This window comes from Gastrolobium bilobum, unplaced genomic scaffold, assembly GCF_033153095.1.
Source record: "Gastrolobium bilobum isolate Gb01-03AN ecotype WA unplaced genomic scaffold, APGP_CSIRO_Gbil_v1 utg8265, whole genome shotgun sequence".
Lineage (NCBI taxonomy): Eukaryota > Viridiplantae > Streptophyta > Magnoliopsida > Fabales > Fabaceae > Gastrolobium > Gastrolobium bilobum.
In genome coordinates this window covers 570,822-588,126 of record NW_026899064.1, presented here as the reverse complement: position 1 = coordinate 588,126, position 17,305 = coordinate 570,822, and the positions used below count along the sequence as shown (strand labels likewise).

Here is a 17,305-nt window from a genome sequence, read left to right as displayed (position 1 = left end):
CATGAACCTATATTGTGATAATAAAGCAACTATTGATATTGCTCATATCCAGTCCAACCTGATAGAACAAAGCATGTGGAGGTAGATAGACATTTCATTAAGGAAAAGCTGGATGAAAAGATTATTCAAGTTCCTCACGTAAAATCTGAAGATCAACTGGCAGATGTATTAACCAAAGCATTATCAGGAAGAATCTTTGAAGAAGTGATTGACAAGTTGGGCATGTTGGATATCCATGCACCAACTTGAGGGGGAGTGTTGAAAGGAAGTTTAAATTTGAAGTATTGTTGCATTTGTTAAGATATTGTTAGATAGGATCTGATTGTTAAAGATAATTTGTTTAAGTTGTTTCCTAGTTATATGATAGGTTGTCATTTTCTCCATGTATATATAATCCTCAATGAAGAGGAAGATTAATCAATTAAATGTATTTACTGTACTCATGTTTAGTTTCTAACACAGGCTTTTATTTTTTGAAAATAAGTCAAGTCACATACCGATAATTATATTTCGTAATAGGTAACAGGCTAGGTTAGACTAATATATTTAAACAGGATTAGTCTTTCAAGATCAAAGTCTGACCTGGCTCAACCTGTTAACACTCGTAATTACTATATAAAGAAAGCTGAAAGCTCAAGTATGATCATATTCTCTATTATCACTTAAACTCATTGATCAAACATGACTTGAGCATCAAAGTGCATTGTACCTCCCACCTTTTGTTTCAGCCAAATCGAGAACTTCAACACCATTTCGCAGAGTCATCCTATGATGCCTCTCATCATATCCTTCCACAAACTCACCTCATACTTCAAATGGACCAGACTCATTCATTCATGTGTGGTTAGACTCAACATTTCTTGGACTGATTAATTAATAATTATAATTCTTCATTTTTTTCTTTAAATTAAATCACTCCTTGTATATAGGGAGAAAAAGAGTTGGGTGGATTTATTTTTGATAAAATTTACATATTTTACATGTCTTGCTTGCGTGAAGAATTATGATCAGGGAAAATGAAAATTATTCGTATATGTTTTTCCCCCTCGCTTTATTTTATATAAATCTTTTAGGTAAATTAATTTTATTATATACAAAACTAAAATAATTTAACATTCATTTATTATATATTATATATTTTTCCCTTTGACGAAACCAAACAAAAAAAATCTCCTTTTATTTTTATTAGATTATCCCAAAAAATTGGCTTTTTTGCACTTTTTTTTTATCTTATTTATGTTTTTATCATATTACAAAAAAATTGGGTCAAATCATATATGGTTGAACTTGATTCGAGTATGAGATTTGGTGGACAAAATCTCTGCTATGTTATACGAGATGGTATTCACAAGATATATTGGATCTTCAATACTATTATTGAATATTTTGATTGGAACAAGAGGGGGTGGATACCTACAAGCAGTGGCAGAATCATGAATTTTTTGTGATGGATGGGGACCAAAGATAAAATACCAAAATTATATGTGTTATTAAGAATAATAAGATGGATTAATTATTATAAGTATTTTTTACGGAGGGGTTAACTATTAGGGATATGTTATTCTACCTACCATTTTTTCTGCCTACCTTTGCCTACCACTCTCCAACACCATTAGATCAGAATCTTAGAAGAGTGAGAAAAATAAATGTTAGTTAAGATTCTGATCTAACGATGTTGAAGAGTAATAGACAAAGATAAACAGAAAAATAATAAGTAGAATAACTTATCCCTAACTATTAATGCTAATAGTTTATTATCATCAAATAAATATCATTTTATACATGTAATAATAAAATAATCAAAATTTAGGAAGGGGTGACCTCCAATGCTTATTCCTTCCTCGGTCCCTGCAAAGCTCTCCAATACTCAAGTCAATATTTGTTTGATAAGTTTAATTATAAACGAAAAATTATCATACATGGGCCTTGACCTCTTTTTTTATAATGCACGACATGACCTGCTTGAAGGTTTATTATGTCATCTTAGTATGATGACATGATTGATATGTTTCTTGGGGCTAATTTAGGTTGCTTTTCTAGCCTAACCTTCACACGGGATACCTTTTGATCACCTATATTGTTGAGCCTTAGCAAAGCCCATGCCCTATCATTGTTGTTTAGTCATGGATTGATGAGAAGGAATAAATTTTTAGTATATCAAATGTATTGGAAATTTAGTGTATTTGTCCATTTTTTTGCAACATGTGAATAAAAAATATCATATTATCTATTTTTTTAAATATTGTAATATATTTTGTCTATATATTATAAAATAAATAGCCAAATATACTAAGTTCAGTGCATCTTATGGACGAAGAATTTATTCAACTAGAAGGTTTATCGAACCTATGCTACTGGGATTTAGTTGTTTGCTTTATGAAATATCTTTGCAGAATTGCTTGTATGTATATATAATGTATTGTCTTATTAATTGAGTCGTTAGTGCGAGCTTCTGTCTCATGCTAGGCTCTCGTTTCAATGAACCCTTTATTACTTCTAATATAGGTCTACATCACTCATATTCAATTTTTTTGTTATATTATTTTTTCCCTGCTCTCACAACTGAACGTGGATCCTATCTAATAAAAAAGACAATTAATGCCTATACACGACAATCATAACTGCAAAATAATGCATCGTTGGCAGTGGTCCAAGCTTCGCTTAATCGCTTTAAATAATAACATATTGTCCAGATATATAAATGGTAAATACTTTCCCATAAATGATTCGTACATCTCATTCACAGCAAACTATTACAAATTTGATTAGATTTTAAGTAACGTGTACTCTAAGCATTTCAATACGTAGTTGGTGACTCTACATCAAAACTTATTTTGTTTTTTACATATATAAAAGTATAGGGTTTATTGTTGTCATGTTGTATGAGAAAATAAATTCTTCTTACACATAATATAAAAAGATATATCACTCTTTTTCTTATTTTTTATTTTTTTTTAAGTAAGTGAGTCTCACACTTGATATATATATATATATATATATATATATATATATATATATATATATATATAAAAGAAAAAATATGTTCTCTTTTAAAAGATACAAACTTAAATTCTTTTAAAAAAGATAGACATAAAGAGGCGTGAGTCATATTAATTAAATTACAAATGATAACAGTTGATTTTCATCCATTAACAAGTGAGATGAGGAGTAAGACTTCTAAATCTTACTCTAGAATCAAAAGAATCATCTTTTATATATATATATATATATATATATATATATATATATATATATAGTAAACATTTCTACAGCCACTTTAGATAAGATTATCTACAACCACCATTTTTAACTATGTTCTCCCGAGAGAACATAGTTATAGCACGAAAGTTGCTTTTTTTTTTCTCTCTTCTCATTTACTTTTCAAAACTTGTCTGCTGACGTGGAGAGAGAAAAAAAATAACTTTCGTGTTATAACTATGTTCTTAAAAATGGTGGCTGTAGAAATACTTTTCCTTATATATATATATATATATATATATATATATATATATGGTAAACATTTCTACATCCACTTTAGATAAGATTATCTACGACCACCATTTTTAACTATGTTCTCCCGAGAGAACATAGTTATGACACGAAAGTTGCTTTTTTTTTTCTCTCTTCTCATTTACTTTTCAAAACCTGTCTGCTGACGTGGAGAGAGAAAAAAAAAACTTTCGTGTTATAACTATATTCTTAAAAATGGTGGCTGTAGATAAGTTTATCTAAAGTGACTGTAGAAATACTTTTTCTTATATATATATATATATATATATATATATATATATATATATATAAATATAATTTCTCTCAACATATATGTCATTTCCTATTTAGACCAAATTCAAGAGTGTATGATCATGTACAACTCCTAATCACATTACATCCAAAAAAGAAAAATCATAATAAATGAAGATCTTCATAGGAAAAAAAATCAATTTTGAGACTTTTGACTTAGAAAAAGTATATTACTCATGATTAGGGATCGTAAACGAACAAGAGATCATTCAGGGGTTTTTGACTCGGCTCGTGAAGGCCTGAACAAATATGTCTAAAATTAGTTATTGGAACCAGTTTTAGACTTGTATAAAAGCTCGTTTAATAAAAAGTTCTCAAGTTTCAATTCGAAAGCTCAGCCTTAAAGCCTCTTAGGCTGGCCTAATATATTAATTTTTATTTTTTTATATTTTTTATATTACTAGTAATAGCTCTTCATCTCTCCTCAATCCATTTTATCAATTTTATTAGTTAAACAGACTTTTTGACTAATTTTGTTCTATATTATACTGCTTGGATATTCTTGAATTTATAAATATTTATGAAATTACTAGTGTTGTTGATTGTATATTCTGTTTGGATAATTTTTTGTTGTTTTATTTTTTTAAATAGTATATTAGACTAAACCATACTTTGATTTTTTTGTATATTCTGTCGATAATTATATTCATAACATATAACATACTTGATCAGATTCACATATTTAAATACAAATTTAATTTTTTAAGAGTGAAGCTCGGCTGAACCAGTTAATACCGTGATGCACATTTAGATTCTAATTCTAGCGTTTCGATAATCGTTAAATAAGGCCCGTTTTCTGACGAGGAGATCCCCTTCTGATGAGACGGGAAACATGGGTCAAAAAATTATCCTCTATCACAAACCGTCATTTTTGCTTATTCATCAAGAATCTGGCAAAAAGATCCCCTTTGGCACATGATATGTAGGTCAAATTATATGTACAACTAATCACTATAGCCTCACTGCAAAAGGGAGTTTTTTGTTCATATATAGTAAGAAAGGGGAATATCCTCAAAAGGTACGCCGCTTGTTATTGTCACGTTATTAATATATTAATACTGCAAACGTATCCAATCTAACTAATAAGATTAATAGATAATGAATGCTAAGCGAATACAGGCTGTGGGAGCAGGTGAGTTGACATTAAACTAAAAACAAATCAATTTTTTATTTTTTTTTGGGAGACAGTTAACAAAAGAATGCCGACACACAAAGATGGATTTAGTATGATTTTTGGCACATAAAAAGTTTAAGATGAGGTGTGCTGCCTCACTCCGTACGATTGAGCTAAATTGATTCTCTTATTCTATGAATAAGATAAGGGAAATATTTTTCTCTTTTAACAAGAGGATAAAAGAGTTATTTTCTACTGAGATAAAAAAGTGAGATCAATAATTTAAAAAAAAATAAAAACAAAAATAAAAATTTAGCACAAAAGTTGATGTATGTGTAGGAACAAAATCTTATCTTATGTGAAAGGAGAAAAATATTTGATAAACTATTAACTTCAACGAGAATTGATAAAAAAAAATTTAAAAATTGTCACTGTTAAAGCTTTTTAACGAAATTAATTCCGATTATTCAACTTAAGAAAACCACATTCCATCTACCTCAATGAAAGTGACTCTCTCCATATTTTCTAATTTTGTGCAGAAAATTTTTGCCTGTCACGTACATATTTTTATCAGGATTTGCCGAGGATTTTGGTGAATTGCCAAGAAAAATTGAATATATATATATATATATATATATATATATATGGTTTATCATTTCTCAAACTGTTTGAGATAATTTTATCTCTGACTACTAAATCATAATCGTACAAAGATAGATCAATGGTGATAAAGGAAGAGAGAGAAAAAGAAAATCATAACCATTCAAAGGTGAATCAATTAATATGAGAAAATAAATAAATAAAACGACGTAGTTTTGGGTTCAATGTAGAAAACTTATCTATATTAACTATCGAACAAAATAGGAACCCATATATATATGGCTTCGCTTTTACTATAGTCAATGTAGATAATTTATCTACAGTGAGCCTAAAACGACGTCGTTTTGAGGCGGAAATCATGGTATTTTTGTAATTATAATTTATTTTAGGGTTATAATAGTTTTTTCATTATATTTTTTTAATTTTTTAACCCAAAACAACATCATTTTGGAAGCGAATATAGATAACTTATCTACATTCCCTTTAGAAACATTAAAGCCTATATATATATATATATATATATATATATATATATATATATATATATATATATATATATATATATATATATATGATCTTTTGATACCAGTGTCAAATTCTAAAATTTGACACCAAATTATAACCGTTGATTTTCGCCAATAACAGTTATCATTTATTGGGAATCAAACTTATTAATTAATTATTAATTCCCAATAAATGATAATCGTTGATTGACGAAAATCAATTGTTAGAATTTGGTGTCAAATTTCAAAGTTTGACACCAGTAAAATTTGACAGATGAGAGCCGTTAGATCAAAAAAGATTAACAACTCTGATTTGTAAGCATGTGACACCATAGATCTTTTTTTATCTAATGGTTTAAATTTGACACTGGTGTTAAAGAATCTTACCTTTCTCTCTCTCTCACTATATATATATATATAGATAGAGGTAGGATCCTTTGACACCGGTGTCAAATTTTAATTTTGACACCTCATATGAGAGCCGTTAGATAAAAAAAGATCAACGACACTGATTTGCAAGCATGTGACACCATTGATCTTTTTTGATCTAACGGCTCTCAGATGAAGTGTCAAAATTAAAATTTGACATTGGTGTCAAAGGATCCTACCTCATATATGGATAGGATCAACTTACACCGGTGTAAGAATAATAAATCTTACACCAAATATTAACCGTTGATTTCCGTGCATCAAATGGTTGAGATTTATTGGGAATTAAAAATTAATTAATGAGTGAGACCTAATAAATCTTAACCGTTAGATGTAGAAAATCAATGGTTAAGATTTGGTGTAAGATTTATTATTCTTACACCGGTATAAGATGATCATGCCCCCATATATATATATATATATATATAGCCTTATAATCAATTTCAATAGTTGATAACAACTCTAGTATAAATGAAGTTGAGTGATGATGCCCCCTTATATATATACATATATTTTCTATGATTACACCGAATTTCCACCACATTCTCCTCCTTCTTCCTACAAACTTAGTGGCCTGAAGCACTTCACAAAGGAACTGAGGCAGTAGTATTTGTCTGAAAAAAAAAAAAAAAAAAAACCTCCAAGTATGTGTGGTGAGTGATTTGAGCTAAAGGCAAATTGCATGTTATGTACGTAACTTGCTATTACATTCATCTTAAGTATTGGTGACATGGCATCAGCATTGGCCGGGGATGATTTGGCCATATCAACAAGCGGTCGCCGGAGCTCGTTCTCGGCGAGTTTCGCAGAAGTGTGGACGGCGACGCCGGACGTGTTCGACAGGAGTGATCGGCACACACAGGAGGATGATGAGCAGGACCTTATATGGGTTGCCATAGAGCGCTTGCCAACTTTTGAGCGCATGAAAAAAGGGGTGCTAAAGCACGTGCTTGACAATGGAAAAGTTGTGCATGATGAAGTTGATGTTACCAATCTTGGTTTACATGACAAGAAGCTGCTAATGGAGAGTGTACTAAAGATTGTTGAGGAAGACAATGAGAAATTCCTACTCAGACTTAGAGAAAGAGTGGATAGGTGTTTATCTATCATATCACTTTGTTATCATTATTATTAATTGGTCAATGTTATTTATTGCATTTGTTAAAATTAAAATACAGGGTGGGGATTGAAATCCCGAAAATTGAAGTCCGATATGAGAATTTATGTGTGGATGGAGATGCGTATGTTGGGAGCAGAGCGCTTCCTACCCTTCTTAATGCTACTCTCAACACTTTTGAGGTACTTGTTTTGTTTGTTTCTCTCTGAACTCTAAACCAGCCTTCACTCTATATATGTATGATTTTTAGTTAAATTTGAAAGTACTACTACTAATGCTTTATCTGATTCATTTGTTTCCACGGCAGAGTATTATGGGATTGTTTCACCTTGCACCGTCCAAGAAGAGAGAAATTCAGATTCTTAAAGATGTTAGTGGAATGGTGAAACCATCAAGGTGGATTATAAAAAATCTCAATATTATTAGCAGTTTCAAAGATGGATGAATCTTGTTTGTTCTGTACTTACATTGATACATTCTTTCATGTGTAGTAGATAGACTTAATTGACTACCAATTTTACTCAATCATTTTATAATTAATTTTATGGCATTTAAAGCCGATACTTACTTTATTTGTTGTGTTAATCTCAGGATGACTCTCCTACTGGGTCCTCCAGGTGCTGGGAAAACAACATTGCTTCTGGCACTTGCAGGAAAACTTGACCGTGATTTAAGGGTTCGTTCCTATTTCTTTCTATATATATATATTTTTTTCTGTTTTCAATTAGTTTACTTAAATAATATATCCTTATCATCTGTATGTGTAATTTGTTTTTACAACGAAATGGGCTTTATGTTGAGATTTGACCAGGCCTCTGGGAGAATCACTTACTGTGGCCATGAGCTAAATGAATTCGTTGCTCGAAAAACCTGTGCTTATATTAGTCAAGACGACATTCACCATGGAGAAATGACAGTGAGAGAGACATTAGATTTTTCAGGACGTTGTCTGGGCGTTGGCACTAGGTATGAAATGTTGGTGGAACTTTCAAGAAGGGAGAGAGAAACAGGAATTAAGCCAGACCCTGAGATTGATGCATTCATGAAGGCTGTAGCATTGTCTGGCCAAAAAACCAGTTTGGTAACAGATTATGTTCTCACGGTTTGTGCCACTGTTGTATATACTTCAAGTTATTAGTATTACCTCTATGCTTCTATTTTTTTCCCACTTATTGTATAAGCTGACTTTTATTATATTCTCACAGATACTTGGGCTGGATATTTGTGCTGACACTATGGTTGGTGATAACATGAGAAGGGGTATCTCTGGTGGACAGAAGAAGCGAGTAACAACAGGTTGATTTCTTCTTTGTTAGATGCTTAACCTACAAACTCAAGTTATTAAATAAGTAATCTCACACGTCTGATAATTAGTTTAACTCTTTACGTTATATGCTAGAGATTCAATTTCCTTGTAAGCACAAAATTTTCAAATAATAATAATGAAGTACTAGGTATCAGAAATGCAATTTGTGTTGTTCTTCTTATAATGGCCTAGAATCTTTCCAATTAATGGCATGTATATAAAAGCATTTGTAATTATCTATTAATCTGTACTAACTGCTTCAGTTGTAACTTGGTGTAGGGGAGATGCTGGTAGGACCGGCAAAGGCACTGTTTATGGATGAAATATCAACAGGATTGGACAGTTCCACCACATTTCAAATATGCAAGTTCATGAGGCAAATGGTTCATATCATCGATGTGACCATGGTGATTTCTCTTCTACAGCCAGCACCAGAGACCTTTGAACTCTTTGACGACATTATCCTACTTTCAGAAGGACAAATTGTATACCAAGGACCACGTGAGAATGTGCTAGAGTTCTTTAAATACATGGGTTTCACATGTCCTGAGAGAAAAGGAGTTGCTGATTTTTTACAAGAAGTAACATCCAAGAAAGACCAGCAACAATATTGGTTCAAAAATGAACCTTACAGATATGTTTCAGTTCCAGACTTTGTACAGGCCTTCAGTTCGTTTAACATAGGAGAGAAACTTGCAAATGAGATTGGGGTTCCCTATGACAAGAGCCGAACCCACCCAACTGCCTTAGTGAAAGACAAGTATGGTATATCAAACTGGGAACTATTTAAGGCATGCTTTTCAAGAGAATGGCTGCTTATGAAGCGTAGTTCTTTTGTTTATATATTCAAGACAACACAGATAACAATCATGTCTATCATTACCTTTACTGTGTTCCTTAGAACAGAAATGCCAGTGGGCACTGTTAAAGACGGGCAAAAATTCTTTGGAGCACTATTCTTTTCTCTAGTAAATGTGATGTTTAATGGGATGGCAGAACTATCCATGACTGTTATGAGGCTTCCCGTATTCTACAAACAAAGGGATTTTATGTTCTACCCTGCATGGGCATTTGGGTTACCTATATGGGTTCTCAGGATCCCTCTCTCTCTTATGGAATCAGGGATATGGATTGTCCTTACGTACTATACAATTGGGTTTGCTCCTTCTGCTAGCAGGTAATATGAGTTTACTTTTTTCAAATATAATGGCCTTAATTTTATTGCTCAGCTTGGCACTTGAAAGCAGGGTAAATCAGTTTTCGAAATTTTTATAGCTTTAATAGTTTTTATATGAATTAGAATGATAACAATTTATTAATTCACATTTGTCTCTCTATTTCATCAGATTTTTCAGACAATTCTTGGCGTTATTTGGCATTCATCAGATGGCTCTCTCTCTCTTTCGGTTCATTGCCGCAGCTGGTAGAACACTAGTTGTTGCTAACACAATGGGTACCTTGACTTTGCAACTGGTATTTGTGCTAGGAGGTTTTATTATTGCCAAAGGTAAGTCCTTGATCACTTCTTAATTTTGGATTGATCATGTAGTTTAAGGAAGCATTAATAAGATTAACTATGTTATTTTTTCACTTACTCTTCTTTTAAATTCGTATTCTATAGTTCGAAACAAATACTTATTCCAGTTTATTTTCTTTTGTGCTTGTAGACGACATTGAGCCGTGGATGATATGGGGCTATTATATATCTCCCATGATGTATGGTCAGAATGCCATAGTAATGAACGAATTCTTAGATAAAAGATGGAGTGAAGTAAGATATCAATTTTCTCTTTTTGTTTCTCACTGCCTGTCTTACCTACTTGCAAACAGCAAAGACAAATTTGTGTCTAGGTATAGTTACATTTATTGTATAAACTTTTTAGTATAATTAAATATCATTTTTATGTGTTGCAGCCAAATACAGACAATAGAACTGATGCACCTACAGTTGGAAAAGTACTTCTCAAATCTAGAGGCTTTTATACAGAAGAGTATTGGTTTTGGATCTGTATTCGAGCTTTGCTTGGGTTTTCTCTTCTCTTCAACCTTCTATTCATTTTTGCATTGACTTATCTGAATCGTAAGTTATACCCTTTGGATTTTTGAAATAAATACTGAATGAACTTTTCACCGTTGGTAAACCCTTATAATGTCAAACAAAAATTTCAGCTTTTGGTGATTCTAAAGCTGTCACTGCGGACGAAGGTGACAAGAAGAATAAAAATTCATCCTCTGGACAGCATGTCCTTGAAGGTTTTTATATCTATCTATTTTCCCCTTATTTGTTGGTAATTCCAAGTGTACATCATTGTTATTTAGAGAAATGATGGTTATAAGTAATCAACAGCATTAAAATTCAGAAACATGTTTTTGAGTAATTTATTGAATAGATTTAAGTGTTTTAATGCAGATTCATTTCTTCATTTTGCTGCAACAAATTTAGAAAACTTTAGTTGCACATAGTTCTAATGCAATTCAATGACACCATTTCATTTAACGCTGCTAATCCTTATTGATAAAGAACAGGTACAGAAATGGAAGTAAAAAATTCTTCAGAAATTGCTAGTTCTTCGAACCAAGAACCGGGAACAGGAATGGTTCTACCGTTTCAACCTCTCTCACTCGCATTCAGTCATATTAGCTACTATGTAGATATGCCTGCAGTAAGTCACTCAATTCTAAAAATTGCATTCTTTCTTGAAAGCATAATATATAATTTACTGTTCTTCTCTTCGATCATGTAAATATGTTCTTATAAAATTCAATGTCTTTATATGTTTTATCAAAATTGTTGAGTTTTCACTGAAAAAGTTGAACTTTAGGAATCCAGTGAAATTTGTTGGGAGCTATTATTGTTCTTCGTAGTAAAGCTTTTGATTTTGTTAATGACTTCTATCAAATCAGGAAATGAGGAGTCAAGGAATCAATAAGGATAGACTTCAACTACTACAGGATGTAAGTGGTGCTTTCAGACCAGGCATATTGACAGCACTCGTGGGTGTTAGTGGTGCTGGAAAGACAACCCTCATGGATGTATTAGCTGGAAGAAAAACTGGTGGTTACATTGAAGGAAGTATTAGCATCGCAGGTTACCCAAAGAACCAAGCAACATTTGCACGAGTCAGCGGTTATTGTGAACAGAATGACATTCATTCTCCACATGTTACTGTCTACGAATCACTCTTATTCTCAGCGTGGCTTCGTCTTGCTTCAGATGTAAAGATACAGACACGAAAGGTGTGTTGGAACAAGCTTTGTCTTCTTGGCCATTAACAATTAACTATGTTTTTAATGCAACCCTTTCTCAATAGAATTTTGATTTAGTTATATTTATATTGATGATGCAGATGTTTGTTGAAGAAGTTATGGAATTGGTTGAGCTTAAACAAATCAGAGATGCTCTGGTGGGGCTTCCAGGCGTGGATGGTCTATCAACAGAACAAAGGAAAAGGCTTACTATTGCTGTAGAGTTGGTTGCAAACCCTTCAATTATCTTCATGGATGAACCTACATCTGGCCTTGATGCTAGAGCTGCTGCTATTGTTATGCGAACAGTGAGAAACACAGTAGACACGGGGAGAACCGTTGTGTGCACAATTCACCAACCAAGCATAGACATATTCGAAGCTTTTGATGAGGTAATTCAATGCCCCGTAGCTGTTGAGTTTTTGTGTTATTCCTTTGGTTGATTATTGTGAATCTTCAATTTCGATTACTTTGTTAATGTAGCTATTGTTGATGAAAAGAGGAGGGCAGGTCATCTATGCCGGACCTCTTGGTCGCCGCTCACATAAGCTCGTAGAATATTTTGAAGTGAGTATTGAAGCTTTTCTATGTCTATCGTCTTTGAAGTCTGTCTTTGAAGTCTTTAGACCTTAGCTCCATACTTTGAGCACCGTGGTGTGCTTATAACTTTAGCGACAAAAGTTTCATATATATGTAATGTACATGTACTTAATTCAGGCTATCCCTGGGGTTCCAAAAATCAAGGATGGTTATAATCCCGCCACATGGATGCTTGATATCAGCTCTACTTCAATTGAGGCTCAAGTCAATGTAGATTTTGCAGAGATTTATGCTAATTCTACCCTTTATCAGTAAGTTTCTTCATGTTGTAGTTATGTTAATTATTAGCGTGCTTGTAACTTATATGAAACAAGAATTCTAGCTTTATAACTGTTGTTTTCTCTGTGCTTTCTTCAGGAAGAATCAAGAACTTATCGAGGAGCTCAGTACTCCAGCACCACATTCAGAGGACTTGTACTTCCCAAGCAAATACTCCCAATCGTTTTTTGTTCAGTGCAAAGCTAACTTCTGGAAACAATTTTGGTCCTATTGGAGAAATCCTCAGTATAATGCCGTCCGGTTCCTCATGACAATATTTATCGGAGTATTGTTTGGTATAATTTTCTGGAACAAAGCCAAAAAGACGTAAGTCATTAACATTTTACCTATTCATTAATCTTGTCTATAATATTTAAGACACAGAAGGCTTTGCGTACCTCTATCTCGTGTTTGGTATTCTACTAAGTCATAGCCTTTCACATTAAAATTTGCATTTCAAGTGAAATTTAACTTAGGATGTTTACTTAACAAATTTTGTTGGCAGCCACAAGCAACAAGACTTAATGAATCTTTTGGGAGCCATGTATGCTGCTGTGCTTTTTCTTGGAGCCATGAACGCTTCATCGGTGCAATCAGTCGTTGCCATTGAAAGAACTGTCTTCTATCGTGAAAGAGCAGCAGGGATGTATTCTGCATTGCCCTATGCATTTGGCCAGGTGTAAAAGCAAAGAAAGAGTGATTTATGGATTCAACAAAAACTAATGAATTCAATTGTGTTTAATTTATTGAAATAAGTTCATGCTGCTTTTGAAATGACAAATCTTTGTTAGAAAAGTTTCATGGATAAAGGTCTTTTCCCAATGGAAAAGAAAGAAAAAATATTCAGACTAAAAGTACCTCATTGATTGTTTGTGCAGGTGGCTGTAGAGGCAATTTATAATGCAATTCAAACAGCTATTTACACTATAATCCTTTACTCCATGATTGGGTTTGATTGGAAGGCAGCGAACTTCTTTTGGTTCTACTATTATATTCTGATGTGTTTTATCTACTTCACTCTGTATGGGATGATGCTTGTTGCACTAACACCGGGTGACCATTTTGCTGCCATTTGTATGTCCTTCTTCTTGAGTTTCTGGAATTTGTTCTCTGGATTTATCATTCCTAGAACGGTAAGCAATCTGCCATTTTGATGTGTATTTCATAATTTGTTTCTTGAAATGAGACACTTTCTTATGCATATCAAAACTTGTATTTCTCTTAATTGTTACAGCAAATCCCTATATGGTGGAGATGGTACTATTGGGCTTCTCCTGTTGCTTGGACACTATATGGCCTTATTACCTCACAACTGGGTGACAAAAGTGGACAAGTGGAGATACCAGGAGCTGAAAGCATGGAATTGAAGGAATTCCTTGAACAAAGTTTTGGTTATGACTATGACTTCCTTCCAGCAGTTGCTGCTGCTCATGTAGGCTGGGTTCTCCTCTTCTTGTTTGTGTTTGCCTATGGCATCAAATTCATAAACTTCCAAAGAAGATAGCTTGAGATAAAACCCTATCTGTTTTAGGATTACTTGTACGACTTTTTTGTTTTTTCCTTTTGTTAATGCTATAGGAGTTTGTTTGCTGAATATAATGTCATTGTCCGAAGCTCTCCTCCACTAGACACCAGCTCTATCGAAGCCCATTTCTTAGGGCCCAACCTGTGGAAGCTCATTTCCCAACGCCATCGTCAAGCCCTCTCCAAGCAATATTTTATTTTATTTTTGTTAAAAACTAGTTTGGGGTCCAGTAATCAATTTATAATAGTGGGAATGCTAACCAGTTTATACGAGCCAGTTACTCATATTAGAGGAAGCCCATACTCCATACCTTGGGCCACCGAAGGTTTCGTAAAATAGTAATTAGATGATATTGTCTGATGCTTGACGTAGTTTCCAGTATACTTTTTTTTTTTTTTAGTAAGAAAAAGTTTCCAGTATACTTTGATGATATTGACAAATATAAAAGTCACCAATCATTGCAAGAAGAAAGGAAAAAATAAATTAATTAAGAACAAGAGCATATCCTCCTAATCTGAGTATTTTGGGGAAATTTTTTTTGAAAAATTCTATTTTTAATAAGAAAAATATGAAATTAATATGATTAGTCAACTATTTACAAAAATAATACAACCAGTTATGCGTCCAAAAGGTCACAATAGGGCATCAACTATCCACCCAAAAATTCTAGTTGCGTCATATAAATACATCTCCCCTTTACTTTCCCTCATTAATTTCACCATCTCTCTAACTTCTCTCTTGAATTTTCTTTGACTTTTTTTCTAAAATTCTCTTTGACTTCTCTCTAAGCCTTTTGTTTAATTTCTTAGAGCTCTGTCTTTCAAGTAAGTCTTAAATTTTTTTATTTTTTTTTATGTTTTTAAGTTATATAACAGGGGCGGATCGAAGGAAGAGGCTAGCATTGGCACTTGGTAGGACATGGGTATTAACTTAGAATGTGCTTAGTGATTTTGGACATGTCAAGTGACTTAGAACATGATTAGTGACTTGTAATATGCTTAGTACATGTTTAGTGACTTATGCAACAAGTGGATTGGACGGTATGGATTGCACCAAGTGACAGGTTCTTGTAGTGAGTTTGGACACGGCTACCTACTTAGAACATGATTAATGACTTATGCGCCAATTGGCAACATCTAAGAGGGTGTTTGGTTAGAGGAAAATATGGAGATAGATGGGTAAGTGAGAAGTGAGAATATGACAAAACCATGTTTGGTAGCAAATGTGAGAAAATTTCCTCACAATTGTCATTTGCATAGCAATCCATTTTCAGTGTAAAATGAGAACAAAAATTCAACCCAAAAATACCACCTAGATATAAGTATTCTAACTTTGCTGGGGAAATGAAAAGCTAATGTCGAAAACTTTGACAAAAATAACCCTATTAAGTATGTCTTGGATCATTCAGTGGTGAAAAATGGATAGGTAAGGAGGCTGAAAAAAAGCAAATAGTATCAGTTGTATTCAAATTAAAAAATAATCTGTACCAATCTCCAAATTTTTTTTTATAAATATCCAAAAAAAATAATCTGTACCAAAAAAAATAGGGATATTTTCGTAATTGTCACTTATTTTCCCATCTATATTTTATCTCAAACCAAACATAGATTTTATAAATCTTACCTAATTTGCCCAGTAAATTTTTTTCCAACCAAACAACCTTTTTTACATTTTTCTACCAAACTCACTTTCCAACCATTTCCCTAACAATTACATTTCTTTAGTATTCAAAAAATTTCTCTTCAACCAAACGCCTCTGAGTAGCACACTTTTTTAAGCCACGCACTGGGAAAGAAGAGCACAAAAAAGAGAAGAGGCATTAAGTTACGCCTTTTTTTTTTTTGAGCAACTAGTTGCACCAAAATGATGTGCAATTATTGTATTACTTTTGTAAATAGTTGGCCAACATCATTAATTTCGTATTTTCTTATTAACACTGCAATTTTTAAAATTTTGTTTTGTTACCTTAAAAAAAATAATATATATATATATATATATATATATATATATATATATATATATTCTTTTGGATCCTCAACAAAATATACAGAATTCATTTTAATTCCTTAGAAAAAAAAGTACTCATATTAGTCCTTTTTAAGGGACTAAAGTGAGCCTTCTTTGAATTTCAGAGGAACCACAATTTCAAAGAATCAAAATTTTTGAGGGATCACAATTCAACTTTTTTTTTCTGATGGATTAAAATGGGTTCAATATTTTTTGTTATGACCCAAAAGAGTATTTACTGGAAAAAAAAATTGGTTCAAAGAACTCGAAACAGTACCTGCCTGTAGGGGTGAAAGTGGGCTGGGCCAAGCTTTGTCCCGAAAAGTCCAAGCCTAGTCAAAATTTTTCAATTTTGCGTGATTCAAGCCTAATACGGGTCTAACTGTTAGCCTGACTTGGCCCGTTTATAAAAAAAACAAATGGTCTGGCCTAGCCCGTTAGCCTGTTAATTTTTAACTTCCAAGCAGTACCATGAATCAACTTTACAAAATACTCAAATTCTGTTGCTAAACTAAAATCATAATTTCAACATCCAAATAGAATCATAAATCACAAACAAAACTCATACAATATGCATTTAAGTCACTTTCAAAAGCAAAATGCTCAAACTAATTAACATATATTTCATCAGATCCAACAAACAAATCCATATTGTGTAAATTAAAATAACTACATGAATCCAACAAACACATCATGATGCTTGTAGTAAGTATAACTTCTCCCAAAAACCTTTTAATATATTCGTATACACAATCTAATATGCTGAGATGTTGGTTCTTCTTACATAAAAAAATAAAGT

General features: G+C 32.6%; 1 protein-coding gene across 5 annotated transcripts; it reads left to right on the top strand.

The window, feature by feature from the left end:
* Positions 1-7,177: 7,177 nt before the first annotated feature.
* On the top strand, positions 7,178-14,478 carry LOC133286815 (ABC transporter G family member 39-like). Of its 5 annotated transcripts, none has more exons than XM_061484279.1 (20): positions 7,178-7,542; positions 7,626-7,746; positions 7,872-7,960; positions 8,156-8,240; positions 8,376-8,666; positions 8,770-8,860; positions 9,150-10,047; positions 10,217-10,377; positions 10,538-10,636; positions 10,795-10,950; positions 11,040-11,123; positions 11,412-11,533; positions 11,775-12,107; positions 12,218-12,508; positions 12,600-12,683; positions 12,834-12,967; positions 13,074-13,301; positions 13,480-13,651; positions 13,853-14,107; positions 14,209-14,478. In XM_061484279.1, exons 1-20 carry the CDS (start codon positions 7,178-7,180, stop codon positions 14,476-14,478), a joined length of 4,329 nt encoding a protein of 1,442 aa, XP_061340263.1. The 5 variants fall into 5 exon arrangements, with proteins under 5 accessions (XP_061340263.1, XP_061340264.1, XP_061340262.1 ...); XM_061484280.1 differs by having other exon boundaries at positions 10,538-10,641; positions 10,785-10,950; positions 11,040-11,075; positions 11,397-11,533; XM_061484278.1 differs by having other exon boundaries at positions 10,538-10,641; positions 10,785-10,950; positions 11,427-11,533.
* Positions 14,479-17,305: the final 2,827 nt, after the last annotated feature.

Coding starts and splice junctions, on each gene's coding strand:
- LOC133286815 (XM_061484276.1), top strand. CDS start 7,178: ATGGCATCAGCATTGGCCGGGGATGATTTGGCCATATCAACAAGCGGT. Junction 7,961..8,155: donor GGAATGGTGAAACCATCAAG/GTGGATTATAAA, acceptor TGTTAATCTCAG/GATGACTCTCCTACTGGGTC. Junction 12,684..12,833: donor AGCTCGTAGAATATTTTGAA/GTGAGTATTGAA, acceptor TACTTAATTCAG/GCTATCCCTGGGGTTCCAAA.